General features: G+C 39.5%; 1 protein-coding gene across 30 annotated transcripts in view; it reads right to left on the minus strand.

Moving 5' to 3' along the window:
- The window catches only part of LOC106608606 (receptor-type tyrosine-protein phosphatase delta), a 643701-nt gene that overhangs the window by 110147 nt on the left and 517475 nt on the right, over positions 1-16079 (minus strand). For all 30 annotated transcript variants that reach the window (XM_082977423.1, XM_045721669.2, XM_082977431.1 and 27 more), the window contains one exon: positions 13920-14061. In XM_082977423.1, the coding sequence (XP_082833549.1) occupies positions 13920-14061 (142 nt within the window). The remainder of the gene's footprint in view (positions 1-13919; positions 14062-16079) is intronic.

Raw genomic sequence — 16079 nt, forward strand, 5'->3', positions numbered from 1 at the left:
GGGCATTCCTAATGACCTGGCGGCAGGTAGCCTAGGAGTTAAGAGCATTGGACCAGTAACTGAAAGGTCGCTGATTTGAATCCCCGAGCCGAATAGGTGTAAAATCTGTCGATGTGCCCATGAGCAAGGCACTTAACCATAACTGCTCTCGATAAGAGTGTCTGCTAAATTACAAAAATTTGACTCGTTTCAGGAAACTAGGCGCATGCTGCACGTCACTACTTTACAGGAGCAGCATTTGAATGTAAACATATGTTTTTTTTATCAAAATGCATTTTTTGTATTCCATCCATAAATATGAATAAAATTGTTAAATTACGAGCCTAGTTGGTTTAGCCATGGAAAAAGTGAGGAACCTTCCCACTAGCCATAATTGGCTGAGATAATGTATGGGATGGACATTCTGGGAGATGAGTTTGGATTGGTCTGCCATGTAGCACGCTTCTGTCAATAACGTGAGCTGTTCCGTATGTGCTTGACAGTCCTTTCTACCGCACCGTTTTTGAAAGATATAATGCTAGCAATCGAGAACTACAAAAGTTTTGCTACTTTTCTCAAAAGCATTGATGCCCTGAATTTATCAGGCGCTGTCGAATGATCAGTAGAAAAAAGTGATGGGCTACTTTCTACACACGCCACGGTCAGTGTGAACTGGAGTGAGTTTACACAAAGCTGGCCAAACAAGATGTAGCTACAAACAAAACAGAGTTAAAGGGTTCCAGTCTGCCGTGAAGCGTTCATCCATGTATGCGGCGAAGAGTCTAGTTACATTTTCAGATATACGTTTTTAATTTTGTCAAAAAGTCATTTTTATTGCAAGTTAACCTGTTATGGCTAGGGGGCAGTATTTTCAGGGCTGGATAAAAAACGTACCCGATTTAATCTGATTATTAGTCCTGCCCAGAAACTAGAATATGCATATAATTATTAGCTTTGGATAGAAAACACTCCAAAGTTTCTAAAACTGTTGAATGGTGTCTGTGAGTATAACAGAACTCATTTGGCAGGCCAAAACGTGAGAAGATTCTGTACAGGAAGTACCGTCTGACCATTTCTTGAACTTCTTTGCCATCTCTATCCATTACAAAGGATCTCTGCTCTAACGTGACACTTCCTAAGTCTTCCATGGGCGCTCAGAGCCCGGGAAAAAGCTGAATGACGTAATTCAAAGCCCTGGCTGAAACACACGAGCGCTTTTGCTAAGTGGTCTATCAGAGGACAAAGGGCTTAGGCTCGTGCACTGGCCGCCCCCGTCTTTGTGTTTTTCCCTCTATTTGCCGAAACACAGATTCCCGGTTGGAATATTATCGCTTTTTTTACGAGAAAAATGGCATAAAAATTGATTTTAAACAGCGGTTGACATGCTTCGAAGTACGGTAATGAAATATTTAGAAATCTTTTGTCACGAAATGCGCCATGCGCGCGACCCTTATTTACCATTCGGATAGTGTCTAGAACGCACGAACAAAACGCCGCTGTTTGGATATAACGATGGATTATTTTGGACCAAACCAACATTTGTTATTGAAGTAGAAGTCCTGGGAGTGCATTCTGACGAAGAACAGGAAAGGTAATCAAACTTTTCTAATAGTAAATCTGATATTGGTGAGTGCTAAACTTGGTGGGTGTCTAAATAGCTAGCCCTGTGATGCCGGGCTATCTACTGAGAATATTGTAAAATGTGCTTTCACCGAAAAGCTATTTTAAAATCGGACATATCGAGTGCTTAGAGGAGTTCTGTATCTATAATTCTTAAAATAATTGTTATGTTTTTTGTGAACGTTTATCGTGAGTAATTTAGTAAATTCACCGGAGGTTTGCGGGGGGTATGCTAGTTCTGAACGTCACATGCTAATGTAAAAAAGCTGGTTTTTGATATAAATATGAACTTGATTGAACAAAACATGCATGTATTGTATAACATAATGTCCTAGGGTTGTCATCTGATGAAGATCAAAGGTTAGTGCTGCATTTAGCTGTGGTTTTGTTTTTTGTGACATTATATGCTAGCTTGAAAAATGGGTAGTCTGATTATTTCTGTCTGGGTACTCTGCTGACATAATCTAATGTTTTGCTTTCGCTGTAAAGCCTTTTTGAAATCGGACAGTGTGGTTAGATTAACGAGAGTCTTGTCTTTAAAATGCTGTAAAATAGTCATATGTTTGAAAAATGGAAGTTTTCGGATTTTAGAGGAATTTGTATTTCGCGCCACTCCCATCATTGGATATTGGAGCAGGTGTTTGCAAAGCTAATGTTAGCTAGTTAACATTAAACCTATTTTTTACTTAGCTACCTGCAGATTCATACTACAGTTATGACAATGTTTGTATTGGTAGTAGTATGAGTTGGGGTTATGCCGGTTTATTGTTTAGCTAGCTAGCTACTACGTTGGCCGGATAATTACATGACCCATCAAATTAGCAGATGTGTCTGGGGGTGATTACGGCCAACGATTGTATTTCATGAACATGTGTACATGCCCATCCACTTAGCTAGGTGTGGATGAGGAGTGGTTTTAGCATTTCCTTCACATTACCCATGAATTTAGACAAGTGTGTCTGGGTAAGCGTCATCTAATAATGATACAAATATTTATAAAATATTTTTATGTGGACACTTTCTGGTTTTGATATTGCTACTATGCAAGTATGCAAGTACTATCACTGTACCGTTTACACCTTCTTTTTCCTGTGCATGTGAAAAATAAAGATAGATTTTATTTGATATAGCGTGTGTTTACCACATGGCCTCACATGTGAATCCTTAAAGAGATGGGTGGTACTAAGGCTTAAGAGGGTGCGAATGATGCTGAATGGGCGTAGACAAAGAAGAGCTCTCCAGTAGATGTACCAAAATATTCAAGTGCCATTTTCTCAAAAGTGGGGTCACAAGTTTATCATCTTTCAAAGCAGAATTACTTTCCCATTGTTCCTCACCTGTAGTGTATGATGTACAATTTCCTAGCTCTGAGTCTAATTCTATCCAATGTAAAAAACACAATTTCAAATTTTGCTACATATGACCGAATTGAGGCTGTTGGTCACAAATGTAAATTGTGCATAAAGCACATTACTTATTTGCAGTATTCATCGATTAATTTTTTGGGTTTGATACGGGCTGGGCAGATTTTTTTTTTGCGGACAGATACATTTCAAAAAGAGCATGTGCTAAAGTTAAGTAAAAAATCTGAGTGGTTTTGTGTATGTAATGTGCAAGGAAGACATATTTTGGACACCAAAATAGTATAGAATTATAGTCAGATTACTCCTTGAATGACGACATGCACCCTTTTTTAACTTGCAAACCATACTCTCCAATATAAGAACACTTACCAATTTTCTCCCTGAACCATTTTAGTGTAACAGCACTGAGCTATTTTACAGGCCATGGCTCAGTTCTCATCCATTTGGGCATGGTATCGTCTTGATGCATTTTCCAGAGAATATCCACAGTAAATGTCTGAGAAAACAGACTTTATACAAGTTCATGTCCACCTGAGAAGGGCTACATAAATGGCAACAGGAGAAAAAAAAGTTATACATTATTGAAAAGATTGGGGCTACGAGTATGCTACAGAAAAGGGAGATTACTCATACTTGGGCTAACACTAGGCAGAACGGACATCTTGGGTCCCAAAAGGCCTTAATGGAGTCAGGTTACATCATTCTTTTCTAATAAACAGACAGAAGTTTTCCCAAAGTTACTGCCGCAGAAGTTGGGATTTCTCCACGGGACGTTGGTGGTTTTGTTGCATGCATTACATAAATGGTTATTTCTAGGCTCAAGGTCTATTCATAGGACACTTGAACCTCGCAAAATGAGTTTGAAACTCGTGAGAAACGTTTGGTTCGAGAGACTTGTTCCCAATGTGTTCCATACATCCACCAAAATTCTATGAATTAGCAAAGAATGTCATGTGACACTGCAAATAACTCCAATGCTTTTGTCTAACATAAGTGTGATTGCTTTACTTATATGGTTTGTAAATATGTAAATATAATTTATTTTTGCATTGTATTTGTAAATGTTGTAAATTTGTATGATTTGTGTACATGCAGGGCTCCCTTGAAAAAGACGCATTGGTTCAAAGGGAGTTACCCAGCTAAAATAAATGTTAAAGGCCCAGTGCAGTCAAAAACATAATATTGCTGTGTTATGTATACAGTGACCTCCAGACTATGAAGTTTAAGAGCAGACTGTCAAGCTTTAATTTGATGGTATTTTCATCCATATTGGGTGAACCATTTAGAAATTACAGGACTCTTTGTACATAGTCCCCCCATATTAGGGGACCAAAAGTATTGGGACAAATTCACTTATACAGCGCATTCGGAAAGTATTCAGACCCCTTGACTTTTTCCAAATTTTGTTACATTACAGCCCTTTTCTACAATTGATTCAATAGCTTTTTCCCTCATCAATCTATGCACAATACCACATAATAACAAAGCAAAAACTGGTTTTTAGAAATGTTTGCTAATTTATTTAAAAAATAAAGTATTCAGACCCTTTACTCAGTACTTTGTTGAAGCACCTTTGGCAGTGATTACAGCCTCAAGTCTTCTTAGGTATGAAGCTTGGTACACATTTGGGGAGTTTCTCACATTCTTCTCTGCAGGTCCTCTCAAGCTCTGTCAGGTTGGATGGGGAGCGTCACTGCACAGCTATTTTCAGGTCTCTCCAGAGATGTTTGAACGGGTTCAAGTCTGGGCTCTGGCTGAGTCACTCAAGGACATTCAGAGACTTGTCACTCAAGGACATTCAGAAACTTGTCCCGAAGCCTCTCTTGCGTTGTCTTGGCTGTGTGCTTAGGGTTGTTGTCCAGTTTGAAGGTGAACCTTTGCCCCAGTCTGAGGTCCTGAGTGCTCTGGAGCAAGTTTTCATCAAGGATCTCTCTGTACAATGCTCTGTTCATCCTTGCCTCGATCCTGACTAGTCTCCCAGTCCTTGAGCTGAAAAACATCCCCACAGCATGAGGCTGCCACCACCATGCTTTACAGTAGGGATGGTGCCAGGTTTCCTCCAGACGTGATACCTGGCATTCAGGCCACAGAGTTCAGTCTTGGTTTCATCAGACCAGATAATCTTGTTCCTTATGGTCTGAGAGTCTTCCGGTGCCTTTTGGCAAACTACAAGCGAGCTGTCATGTGCCTTTTACTGAGGTGTGGCTTCTGTCTGGCTACTCTACCATAAAGACCTGATTGGTGGAGTGATGCAGAAATGGTTGTCCATTTGGAAGGTTCTTCCATCTCCACAGAGGAACTCTAGAGCTCTATCAGAGTGACCTCTTGGTCACCTCCCTGACTAAGGCCTGGTACCCTTACTCAGATCTGTGCCTCGACACAATCCTGTCTCGGATCTCTACGGACAATTCCTTCGACCTCATGGCTTGGTTTTTGCACTGACATGCACTGTGGGACCTTATATAGACAGGTGTTTGTTTTCCAAATCATGTCCAATCAATTGAATTTACCACAGGTGGACTCCAATCAAGTTGTAGAAACTTCTCAAGGATGATCAATGGAAACAGGATGCACCACAGCTCAATTTCGAGTCTCATAGCAAAGGGTCTGAATACTTATGTAATAAGATTTCAGTTTTTTTTATTTGAATACATTTGCAAAAAATCCTAAAAACCTTTTTCGCTTTGTCATTATGGGGTATTGTGTGTAGATTGATGAGTATTTGTATTTATTTAATCAATTTTAGAATAAGGCTGTAACGTAACAAAATGTGGAAAAAATCAAGGGGTCTGAATACTTTCCAAAGGCACTGTATGTGTGTTAAAGTAGTAAAAAGTTAAGTATTTGGTCCCATATTTCTAGAAAGCAATGACTACATTAAGCTTGTGACTTTACAAATAATTGAATGCATTTGCTGTTTATTTTTACCATGTTTCAGATTATTTTGTGCCCAATGGAAATTTATGTTAAATAATGTTTTGTGTCATTTTGGAGTCACTTTTATTGTAAATAAGAATAGAATAAGTTTCTAAATATTACATTAATGTGGATGCTATGGATAATCCTGAATGAATCGTGAATAATGATGAGTGAGAAAGTTAGAGTCATAAATATCACACCACCCCCCACCCCCTAAAAATGCTAACCTATCCTGTTATTGTAAAAAAAGTGCTGCAATTTCTAGACGGTTAACCCGATATGGATGAAAATACCCTCAAATTAAAGCTTACAGTTTGTACTTTAACCTCTTATAACACCATAGTCATTGTGTAATTTCAACTTCAATGTGCTGGAATACAGAGCCTAAACAACAAAACATATTGCACAGTCCCAATACTTTTGGAGCTCACTGTATACAGTATTTCCACACTACGAGGTTGGAATAATACTGTGAAATTTTGAAAATTATAATAATGCCCTTTTAGTGTAAGAGCTGTTGAAAAGACCGGTTGAAATTTCAGCCTGTTTAGGTGGGATGGAGTTTTGGCCTGCCTGGTGACATCACCAGACAGTCCTAACTAAATTCTTGCTTGAGGAATTTCTCTTTGCTAAGAAGCTATTTTTGCTTCTTTTGGTATGGTACTTAATTGTAACTCAGAAATGATTTGAAATTGAGATAAAAACGTCTGCATTGTACCTTTTAAATAAATCAATAAAATCGAAATAACCCAAGATCGTATGTTGACAACTATGGAAAACCATTCAACAAAAGTTGGGCTATTTGTTCCCTACCTTGTTTTTTTTACCAGTCTAAAGATGTTTGGCTTTAATTAGCAGTACCCTTGCAGGCAGGCTTGAAGAGTTTCTCAAGAGCATCATTAGATGCATTAGAAGTGACCCTAAATTGCCCGATTAATGTACTAGAAAATGACTTGAGTATGGCTGAGATCAAAGCAAAGCGCCTACATTAGCACCCCTTGACTCCTTGGCTCAGGCTAATACACTCCCACTTTACGACCTTCAAGTCCCCACTGCCCACGGAATGCTTCCCGTTAACGTTGACGATGACACATTCCACCAAACAGCCCCTTGTCAATTGCGATGATTGTGACTGGTGTGTGCAGATAGCTACTTACACGCATACCTTCCAGGTTTGTAACATGATATAGAGCAACAGAACTAATGGAGATAATTGAAATTATTGAGCTATTATTAATTTCCTGTCAAGTCCTTTGATTTGTATGGTAGTGCCATTAGTGGGATGAAACCTACAGTATGCGATAGGTATCTCTCACCAAAATTGGGTATTGGAATGTTTTGGCCTTGAAATTTGCTTGTCTGGCCTGTCCATGTAGGAGATTAGTTAGTGGCCGTTGTTTTTTTTGTATTCTCCAACCTTTTGGGGCTATTAACAAGTAAAATAATTGTTGCCAGGAGATGTGACAAGAAATTAGCATTTTCAAATCATTAAGCAACTAATTGCGCTTCCCATTTTAAAACTTGAGGTCATTACAGAGGACACTGATATAGTGGGGCACCAAGCAGAAAATACTAGCCCCATCTGTCCGAATCGATAATGATTAATTTATAGGGGGTCATGTTTACTTTTATTTTGATAATACTCCACCATCCTGACCACCACATTATCTATCATTTTAACAGTGCAATCCCAGTCCCTTTGTGGCTTCAGCAGATGTTTTCTCACTCGCTATTGGACCATAAAGAAGCACATCCATCTTGATAGCAGCCAGCCGCAGGTCATTTCTAGCTAAACACCACACCAGCACTCTTTTTTTGTCTTAAATCACGCTCAGTGCTGTACCAATACCAATTCGCCACCCTAGACTAATTAAGCAGGGAAATTTAGGAGAGAATTATCTTCCGCCGAGAGATCAATTTCTTTGAGGACTGTCGACTCAATTTTATAAATTACAATCATAAATAACTTGTCATTATCTGTTCCATTTTTGGTGACGAACGAGACTGAGGAGATTTAGATTTGAGGGGAGAGCCAATACAAGACTCGCCTTTTTGGCCAACAGATTTATATTATAATGTGCAGCGTCACCACAATTTTACAATCATTCCGAGGCTTGCGGTTGATTGAAAAATGTGCATAATGCAAGAGCTATCTATCTGGACAGATTTATAGAAGACAGGGACAATATTGATAAAATACCTTCATCTGCTGATGAGTTGAAATTTTTACATTTACATTTTGGTCATTTAGCAGATGATTGAGAGCAACTTAAAGTAATGAATACATTTTCATAATTTTTTTGTACTTGTCCCCTGGGAAATGAGAACACAACCCTGGCATTCCAAACACCATGCTCTACCAACTGAGCCACACGGGATCACATGGGACCACCACAGTTTAGAAGAAAATCCTAAATCCAAAATGGGGAAACGTAAATAATCTGTGTCTGTTCAATTAGACCTGATGACTACTTTTTGCTCTCATTCAAATAACCAACTGCCATGCGCCACTTGATGCTCAAATGCTCAGGAACCAGAAAGGAAATTGAAATTGTATGACCGTACCAAACATTATGCTACACTTAAAATGCTGTCTCAGGCACTTTATAATTATTCCTTATTTCTCCCCTCAAAAGGAGTTCACCTGGGTTGAAGTCAGCAGGATTTTGAAAGCCCCTATTTATTGATACTTCTGCAGCCCAATTGAGTGTTCTGAGTGTTCTGTATTGTAGCATGGGGTATCTACAGAACTTGCCGGTGAACCAAGCAGAATTGTGTTCTCTCTCCTGGCCCACTATGCTACCTTGTTCACCTTCTGCATTGCCTTTCGCAAACATAGCGATCTCAGGCACAGCAATTTTACAATAGCCACCTGCTTCGCCCCCACCGCGTGCCTTGCTCTGGCAGTCCAAGACAGCTGAGGCAGCAATTTGCTTCACGAGCAATTTGAACGCTCAGTTAATGTTTTTTTTCCGGTCAGGCTGTGCTTGTTTTAAGTACAACCTGGGATGTAGGCTACAGAGTAGAAAGTACAGAGTAGAGAAACAAAGTCATGTGAAGAATTAGTATTAAGACCCTACAACACGACACAATCCCTGCACAATAGTATGGTGAAGAGGACAAACATTGTGATGTATCTGTGTGGGTAGGGGAGTGCTTAAGAATATTATTGGTCTGGACATATTCTGTTCCTTGTTGGATTCAAAGAGCAAACTCAGCCTGGGCACTGCAACTCGAGGGAATGATAAAAGAAAGAATAGGATATAATTTGTCTGGGTTCTACTCTGAACTTCAGACTGGGAACATTGGTTTAAGTTTATCACTGTGGTGAATTTATGTCAGTACGGCCTACAAATACATAGCAATACACAAATTACTTTTTTATAGACATTCTTATTGGTTTACGTGGGTGGAACTTCATAATATTCACTTTCTCCTCTCTTTACAGAAGCAGCACTTCATTCCCTAATACACATTCCATATTACACTATTCAAACTGTACTCTACTCGAGTGTTTGAAAACCGCAAGATGTAGAAAGCTAAGCATGTAAACTAAGTTGTAGTCTATAGGCTTCTTCTTCTGAAAATATTATCCTTCCCTACAACGTGCCCACTTTTACAGAGCGAGAGCACCCTGCGACACATCTTACAAATGGAAATTATGCAATTTGTTTTGGCCTTTTTTCCGTCAGAGTAGAGCGACTTCCTATTTTACACTCTGTCAAGTTGAGAACATCTGCACGCTTGTGAGAGTGGCGAGAGAAATTACGATTCACAGTATAATGGGAATAAATGGATAGATTACCATTCTTAATCATGAATGAATCTGCCATGAAGAAAATTGACATAGCCATAGCACATGATAATAGCATACGATTGTGCTGCTGAAGTAACATGAGGTCTGTGCTTGTGTTTGGTGCCTACATTGAAAGGCAATTATTTAAATTGACCTGCCTACTATTGAAAATCTATGGCTAAATGCTCCGGTTGACATGTAATATACTGTAGATATAGATTAGCAGTTAGAATGACAAACTGATGGTTCTCTGTCTATCTAAAGTGTATGGACACTTGGCTGACATATTGGCTGATGCAATAATTTTCTCCTTTGGGAATCAATGTCTTATCGTGCTCTGTGTATCCTGGGGGAATATGAAAAATATCCTACAGTACAAGAACACCTTATGTAAAATCAGACAAAAAACATCAAATGTTAAAATCTAACACTATACATGGATATCATCAACACCACGACTCCATTTGCTGTGCTTCTCTGACTTCTCTTATCACCTTTCCTCTTCGACCATTTCCCAATTTCCACCTCAAATCATATAACCTTCATTCAAACACCCGTAGCACATATGACATGACTTAAGTCATCTCCGAGTTGATCAAAATGGAGGGGAAGAGAAAGAAGCAGGAAAAAATGCAATATGCAAATTAGGTCCCTCATTCATTGGAAAAGTAGATTCTGGGTACAAACATCATTACACTCGCAGGTTTGCCTTTCATGCAAATGACTTTCTCTAAGCCAGAGAAGTTCATTACTAATGGCGTTTCCCATCAAGTCCGCAGCCCACCCAAATGCTAATATCTCTGCCACTGGATTCTTCACCTCGCAGGCCTGACTCTTCATTGCTGTGGCAATTACAACAATGTTACTTTTCCCTCTTTATGGAATTATCCATTATCTCCCCCTGGAGCTAGCTACCAGAAACAGATGCTAACCAATCTCCTAGCACAGGCCACTGGAGCTCAAATGAACTAAATGAACAATCAGTTTATATGTATCACTGGATTAGTAGTGTCTTCATCTGTGATTCGTTTATGTATCTATTGCGTCTGTCGCGTCTCGGCAAGAGGAATACAAGGTTAGAGATAGAATCTCCAAAGCTCCTAGCTACGCCAACAGATTGAACTCAGATTTTACTTTTTGGTGTATCAAGCCCCAAATAAAGTACAAGGCAGAGGATTTTTGTAAATGGCTCTTTAACAAAATGGCCGCAAATACAGACATATTCTCCAAGGGAGATACAGGACCATGTTGGAGATACGTAGACTATTTTTGGAACAGAGCTGAAAGAAAATAGTATGTCTATGGCTTTTTGTGTTATGTATTATGCATTGTTCTTTAACATTGTAAAAGTACACTACCCTTACATTGCCCTATAACTGTACCCCACAACCCCACTCTCTAACGTAAAAGCTTGACCTTGCAACGGGCACTCGCATTCTAGCTCAGTAGACTACATGAATAAGACATGAGGCCTCCAAATAAAATTGCATTCTGAAACACAACTTCAACAATGTTTGACTTTGGTCGGTTTTGCTGGTCAGAAACACATTCTAGAGTAAAGCAGGTGTTAAGACTAGATTTGTTTTGTTGTTGAATGTGTTCATTCAGGTAGAGTTTGGCAAATCTGTTGAGGGTTTGTGTGGATGTGGATGTGAAAGTGTGTGTGTATATCTGGGCGTCTGGTGCATGCATGAGTGAGAGAGATCTGGCTCTCATCTGGCTTGATCAGAAAGCATTACTTTATTGCAACACAGAAGGGCTTTCTGCTACGGCCTATGTGGCTTCGCTCACCTTCAAAGCGGTGATAGGACACAAGGAGAGATAGGGAACTAGGGACTGGTAACATAACTAGAGTGCCTTCAGAAAGTATTCATACCCCTTTACTCATTCCACATTTTGTTGCATTATAGCCTGAATTCAAAATGGATTAAATATGTATTTTTTTCACACACTATACCCCATAATGACAAAGTGATATCATGTCTAAATTTGTTAGCAAATGTATTGAAAATGTAATATATAAATATCTAATTTACCTAAGTATTCATACCCCTGAGTCAATACATGATAGAATCACCTTTGTCAGTGATTACAGCTGTGAGTCTTTCTGGCTAAGAGCTTTGCACACCTGCATTGTACAATATAAAACATTCTTCAAGCTCTGTCAAGTTGGTTGTTGATCATTGCTAGAAGGCACAGGGATGCCAAAACGTTGGTGTTTTACCCAATAAATTACTGTGTTTATACATAGTGTGCAACTCTCTTTGTTTTTATAGATCATTGCAAGACAGCCATAGATACTTAAGTCGATTTAAGTCAAAACTGTAACTAGGCCACTCAGCAACATTTAATGCTATCTTTGTAAGCAACTCCAGTGTGTTTTAGGTTATTGTCCTGCTGAAAGCATACCCATAACATGATGCAGCCACCACCATGCTTGAAAATATGAAGAGTGGTACTCAGTTGGATTTAATTTCTTTGCCACATTTTTTGCAGTTTGACTTTAGTTCCCTATGGCAAACAGGATGGATGTTTTAGAATATTTGTATTCTGTACAGGCTTCCTTCTTTTCACTCTGTTATTTAGGTTAGTATTGTGAAGTAACTACAATGTTGTTGATCCATCCTCAGTTTTCTCCTATCACTGCCATTAAACTCTGTAACTGTTTTAAAACCACCATTGGCCTCAAGGTGAAATCCCTGAGTGGTTTCCTTCCTCTCCGGCAACTGAGTTAGGAAGGACACCTGTATTTTTGTAGTGACTCATACACCATCCATAATTCCATTTCGTCATTATGGGGCATTGTGTGTAGGCCAGTAACACAAATTCACTATTTAATCAATTTGAAATTCAGGCTGTAACACAACAAAATGTGGAAAAAGTCAACGGGTGTGAATATTTTCTGAAGCCACTTTACATGCTAATGCCTTAGTCGAGCTGAGAGGCATAGGTTCTGTGAAGCAGATACAATGACACTCATTTCCCTCGCCTGTCTCTGTGTGTGTGTGTGTGTGTGTGTGTGTGTGTGTGTGTGTGTGTGTGTGTGTGTGTGTGTGTGTGTATATATACAGTATGTGCCTGCATGTTATTGTGTGTTTCCACACAAATTCATAAAACACACACACACACACACACACACCGAGCCATAGTGTAAACATGGGGAGAGGCTGCATGGGAATCTGCCACCTTTCCCTTTCAGTGGGCCCTCGGGGACCGTGCCAGGGGCCTTGTGTTCGCCTCGGCGGTGGAGATAAGGAAGAGATGACAAGGCGCTTCAGAGAGTCGCCGAGCCAGCTCATTCCTTTAGGTGGGGAGCTCCCCACTCAATAGGAACTCATTTTCCATGCTGTGTAATTGTGGGGGATAATGGAACACACCTCATTCAGAGCGCCAAGGCATTTTATAGGCATTTTCTCCATTCAGAACATAACAAGTCTGCTTTAGAGAGATAGGTCTAAAAGCACATTGTCTTTTTGAGTCCCGGGACAGTGGGCTTTAGCATTTCAATAGGATGTTGTGTGGAATCAAGATAAGCATTTGCTTTTTATATGTACAGTATGTGCTAGTGATTATGATTGTGGTGCAAGCAAATAACTTCTGATATGCGACAAATGTTTGTATTCAAAGTAAACTATTGTGAATTTTCACTTCCTATGACAGTGCATATATTATTACAAAGTTACAACCAAATATAGGAAACTTATTTAGTTATACAGTTAAATTACAAGAGGAGCTAAAACATGATAATTCATGACCTATATGATGGAATGAGCTACTTACATTTGAGACATTTCATTGTTTTAAACCTGATTCAAAGAGCCATTCCTTTCTCTCCAGTTAAGTGAATATTAAAGCAGAAGCAGATAAGCCAAATTAAATGTGATTTGAATATCGCTCAACTTTCCATTAGAACACCAAGAGCCAGAAATAGGAACTACTTTGCATAACTCAACCAGCATCTTAATTATCGTGTCACAAAAATGTTTGAAAATGTGTTAATTGATTTAGAAAATCCAACTTATTTAGCTAAGTTACTAATTGAGTAAGACTAATTAAGTCAGTACATTCAACATGAGTGGAACCAAAACCTAATATTCAACTATATGTGTTGAAAGGGAAAAGAAGGAGGACAGCAGAGACATAGAAACAAAGAAAGTCTAGCTTACCTGGTTGGTTAGTTGAAGAAACAAAGTTAAATGAACAAGAGTTAGCATTTCGGTTGCGGAGAAAGCAGCACCTACCACGTAAAACAGTGAGTCTCGTAGTTGCACTCAGCTCTCCAACAGTGTTGGAGGCGACGCACTCGTATATGGCTTCGTCTCGGGGCGTACGCAAGGGCTGAATTCTCAACACCGAGCCAGAGCCGTCATCGAACTCAATCACCTGCAGGTGCGAGAAACAAGATATGTTAAAGGAGTTTTTTTGTTCACAATCGGTGACGGAAGCTTGCGCAGAGCAATTCCAACCACTCCTGCAGCAGAGAATAAACACATTTGGCCTACATCACTTGACGGTGTCAAACACACTGTGCTTCCCGTCAGAAAACTATGAAAGCTGCTATGGATAGTATACCCTCATATTATATCCTAATATCAGCTCTTAATAAAAGCACCTTATTTGAGTGAGTGTTTGGGAGTATATGTGCTCTTTCTGAATTGTCTAAAAAGTCCATCCACCACTCACCTTCTCTCATTTATTCCTCTAACCTGAAACAACTGACCAGGTGAAAGTCAGCCTGAGGCATGTCTTTTCAATTATGTGCAGGTGAAGGGGAGGAGACGAGGAGAGGATGGATTTTTAGGCAATTAATATAGAACCCACGTGTGTATCGCATTGTGAGTGTATGAGGAAAATATCTCATGTCTGTAGCATGTAGATAATAATTACATCATTGTCAATATTGATCAATGTTTTGTATGGCTAGTTATGCCCTTAGATTGTTGTTCGTGTTTATGATTGGCTACCCACTGGTATAGTTATTACCAGAGAAGTTGTGTTCAGAGAGCTTATTATTATATAGTGATGTATTGGAAGATTAAACATAATATCCATTCAAAGATGGCTCACAGCTTTCTGACATCAACTTTCAATCTGAAATGTGAGTTTATCTTGTGTACTAATTATTGGGAACATAACCAAAGTGGACAACTAACTTTAAGAATGGGAAAGTATCTATTGGCCAGTCAGGAATTTAATTACTTTAACTTTTATGTCTGTTTTTATATTTTATGTTAATTTTGGTTCGCCCCACTCTTAAAGTTAACACACTATTTCAAAAAAAAAATGTATCACATTGAAATATATAAAATGGGACAGAACATTAACAAACAATTAAATGTGGTTCAATAAACAGTAACGAACAATTGTTATCACCATGACGTGATAGTAGTACAAAAAGACATGACCGATTGTTTTGGACGGACTACACATAAAATGTTCACAAACAGGTGTTTTGTAGCTTTTACAGCTATCGTTGCATGCTGTATACTCACTGTTTTTAGAAAGCCCTGTATCATAACTCATTTTTAAGCATTTTTAGGTAGGTTTACATACAACAATGGACTGGTAAGAACCTCTGCTTCATACACACACGCAGACAGACACACAAGCACACACCATGACACACATGTACAGAGGCCGGCCTCGATACTCATTGGTACAGTTCAGAGCATATCATTTCACGTGTTAGTTTAACAAAACACCTTGACGGTTCAGTGGCCAAGCGACAATGGTACATTTGGGCAATCATTGCAAGAGCATGTGATGATGGTAAGTAAAAGTGCTCCCTTCCCCATTTCAAACTCAAAGAGAAAGAAAATGGGATTGAGAAAGTCTCAGTGTTTCTGTAAAGGGAAATGGGCTTTGTTAGGGATGAGGAGGCGGCGGCACGTGAGTGGGGGAATGAGGGTGGTTGCATGCACGCAAGCAAACCTCGCGGCGGCGAAGGGAGTGTTAGCAAGCTAGCGTGTTAGCATTCAGCACGTGGAGCGGCGCAAATGCGATGCACTCTGATAAGATTCGATTTCTGCCGGCGTGTGAGACGCCAAAGATGCGAGAAGGTTCTCCAAACCCAGATAAGCCACTACTGCTGAGTAGTAGTGTGGCAAGAAGCGGAGGGGGGGGGGGGACGACGACACTATGATACACTCCGAAAGGGAATGACACAGAAATTAATAGAAATCTTATCAGTGTTCGGAGATGACGTGTTATTGTCATGGCGATTAAAGAGAAGAACAAATCAAAGCTTGCAGCCAAACCAAGCAGGGAGGGGGACATGCATTTAGATAAAGATGCCACGAAGCAAAAGAGCTTTGAACCACAGAGCTACATCGCTCTCGTTTTGCATAAGGCAGCCAAACACAGCATTAATATAGGTATCTGGGGCACACCATTTCTTCCTC

Source organism: Salmo salar, chromosome 07, assembly GCF_965601325.2.
Source record: "Salmo salar chromosome 07, fSalSal1, whole genome shotgun sequence".
NCBI lineage: Eukaryota > Metazoa > Chordata > Actinopteri > Salmoniformes > Salmonidae > Salmo > Salmo salar.